This window comes from Aspergillus pseudonomiae, assembly GCF_009193645.1.
Source record: "Aspergillus pseudonomiae strain CBS 119388 unplaced genomic scaffold BDV37scaffold_233, whole genome shotgun sequence".
Lineage (NCBI taxonomy): Eukaryota > Fungi > Ascomycota > Eurotiomycetes > Eurotiales > Aspergillaceae > Aspergillus > Aspergillus pseudonomiae.
The window spans coordinates 1-1,854 of record NW_022476225.1 but is presented as its reverse complement, the minus strand read 5'-3'; the positions used below and the strand labels follow the sequence as shown (position 1 = coordinate 1,854).

Genomic DNA, 1,854 nt, shown 5'->3' with positions numbered 1-1,854 from the left:
GGACTATGGAGTACGCCGTACAGCAGTGGGTACTTTCTTGACCCTTGATACCGCATTCTGCAATCAGTGGCAGGTATCATCTGACTAAAACACCAAGCTTTTGAGTATCTATAACCATGGAGTGATTATCATTCCAGATCACACTCATAGGTTAGTTACTCCTCGCTGAGCTATAAGAGCCTTCGAAAAATCTGGAGCAGAACCTTCTACTCGGGTTCTTCTCGGCAGCTCTGTAATGTCTGCTACAGTGCCCAGAGCATAGCAGAACACATATATCGATGATTCAATTGCATTGTAGACCCTTATTTTGGTATATGGAAGGTAAGATCAGAAGACGGGCCTCTTTATAACCTTGTACGGTTCTCTAGTAGAGCACTGTGTAAGTACCTCATCTTCTGTGTTGCTTGTTTACAGTGTGATGCAAACTGGGTCACTGGCCTCTGACCATATATAATGACGACATCTACTGCAGTTCCTGCTGAGAGCAAAAGCCAATCCGGATTCAAGATGAACAAAATGGGTTATATGCAATGATAGATTATGTATGTACAATCCCATCTATAGTCCATGCCTTCTAACCTAGTCAAACGCCTGATAATGCACAGCAATGGAATGCAAGTAAACATCAAAAAAAAAGTTAGATAAAAAAAAGAAAAGAAAAGCAAAGAAAACGAGATCAAGCAGCAACCTGCACAGACTTGAACTCCTCGCTAAACTCATAATCAGTGTATCCCTTCGGATCCTTAACCAGATAGAACTTCTCCCTCTCATAATCCCTCAAAGGAATGCCCGCCTTGACCTTGAAAGGCAAATCCGGGTTCGAGGTAAAGGGCCGTCCCATAGCAACAAGGGTATCATAGTCCTTGTAGAGCGAGTCAACAGCCTCCTTGGCCGACTCCGCCTTATACCCGCCGGCCACCATGATAGGGCCCGCGTTCTCGTAAGCACGGAAGAAGAAATCCAACGAGTCAGCGGTGGGCTCCTCGACCTCCGTGTTACCTGCAATGCGCGGCTCGACCAGATGCACATACGCCAGCTTGAACTCCTTCGTCTTGCGCGCCAGATACTCGAACTGCGGGACGGGGTCCGCCATGCGCATCCCCTGGAAGGTACTGAAGGGACTGAAGCGGATGCCCGTCCTCTCGGCACCAATGGCCTCCGTCACAGCCCGGGTGACCTCCAGCGCGAACCGCGCGCGGTTCTCGACACTGCCGCCCCAGCCATCCGTGCGCTGGTTGGCCGTATCCTGCGTAAACTGGTCAATCAGGTACCCGTTCGCGCCGTGGATCTCGACCCCGTCGAACCCAGCCGCAATGGCGTTCTGCGCCGCCTGCGCGTAGTCGCGGATGTAGTCGTGGATCTCGTCCTCGGTCAAGGCCCGGGGCGCAGGGCCCTCCGGCGTGGCGGGCACGGCGCTGCTGGAGACGAGGTCGTAGCCGTCGTTCTGCAGGTTGGTCGGGTTGGCGACCCGGCCCAGCGCCCAGAGCTGCATGAAGATGTAGGAGCCCTTGGCGTGCACGGCGTCAGTGACGGTGCGCCAGGCGGCGATCTGCGCCTCGCTCCAGATGCCGGGGACGTTGGCGAAGCCGCCGGCGCGCGGGGAGATGAGGGTGGCCTCGGTGATGAGCAGGGTTCCGGGGACGGATCCGCGCTGTTCGTAGTGCTCCTTCACGATGGGAAGGGGCACATGGTCGTCATCGTTTCGGAAGCGGGTTAACGGGGCCATGGTGATGCGGTGGGCGAGCTGCATGTGCCCGACTTGGAGGGGAGTGAAGAGTTTCGAAGAAGAAGAAGAAGCCATTGTGACTTTATTTATTATGTTTCTTTTTTTTTTTTTTTTTTTTTTTTTTTTTT

At 53.1% G+C, this 1,854-nt stretch overlaps 1 protein-coding gene across 1 annotated transcript; it reads right to left on the bottom strand.

Moving 5' to 3' along the window:
- Window positions 1-231: 231 nt before the first annotated feature.
- Window positions 232-1,842, bottom strand: BDV37DRAFT_92986 (alkene reductase). The gene has a single exon (XM_032091460.1). It carries the CDS (start codon window positions 1,799-1,801, stop codon window positions 677-679), a length of 1,125 nt encoding a protein of 374 aa, XP_031934162.1. The 5' UTR covers window positions 1,802-1,842; the 3' UTR covers window positions 232-676.
- Window positions 1,843-1,854: the final 12 nt, after the last annotated feature.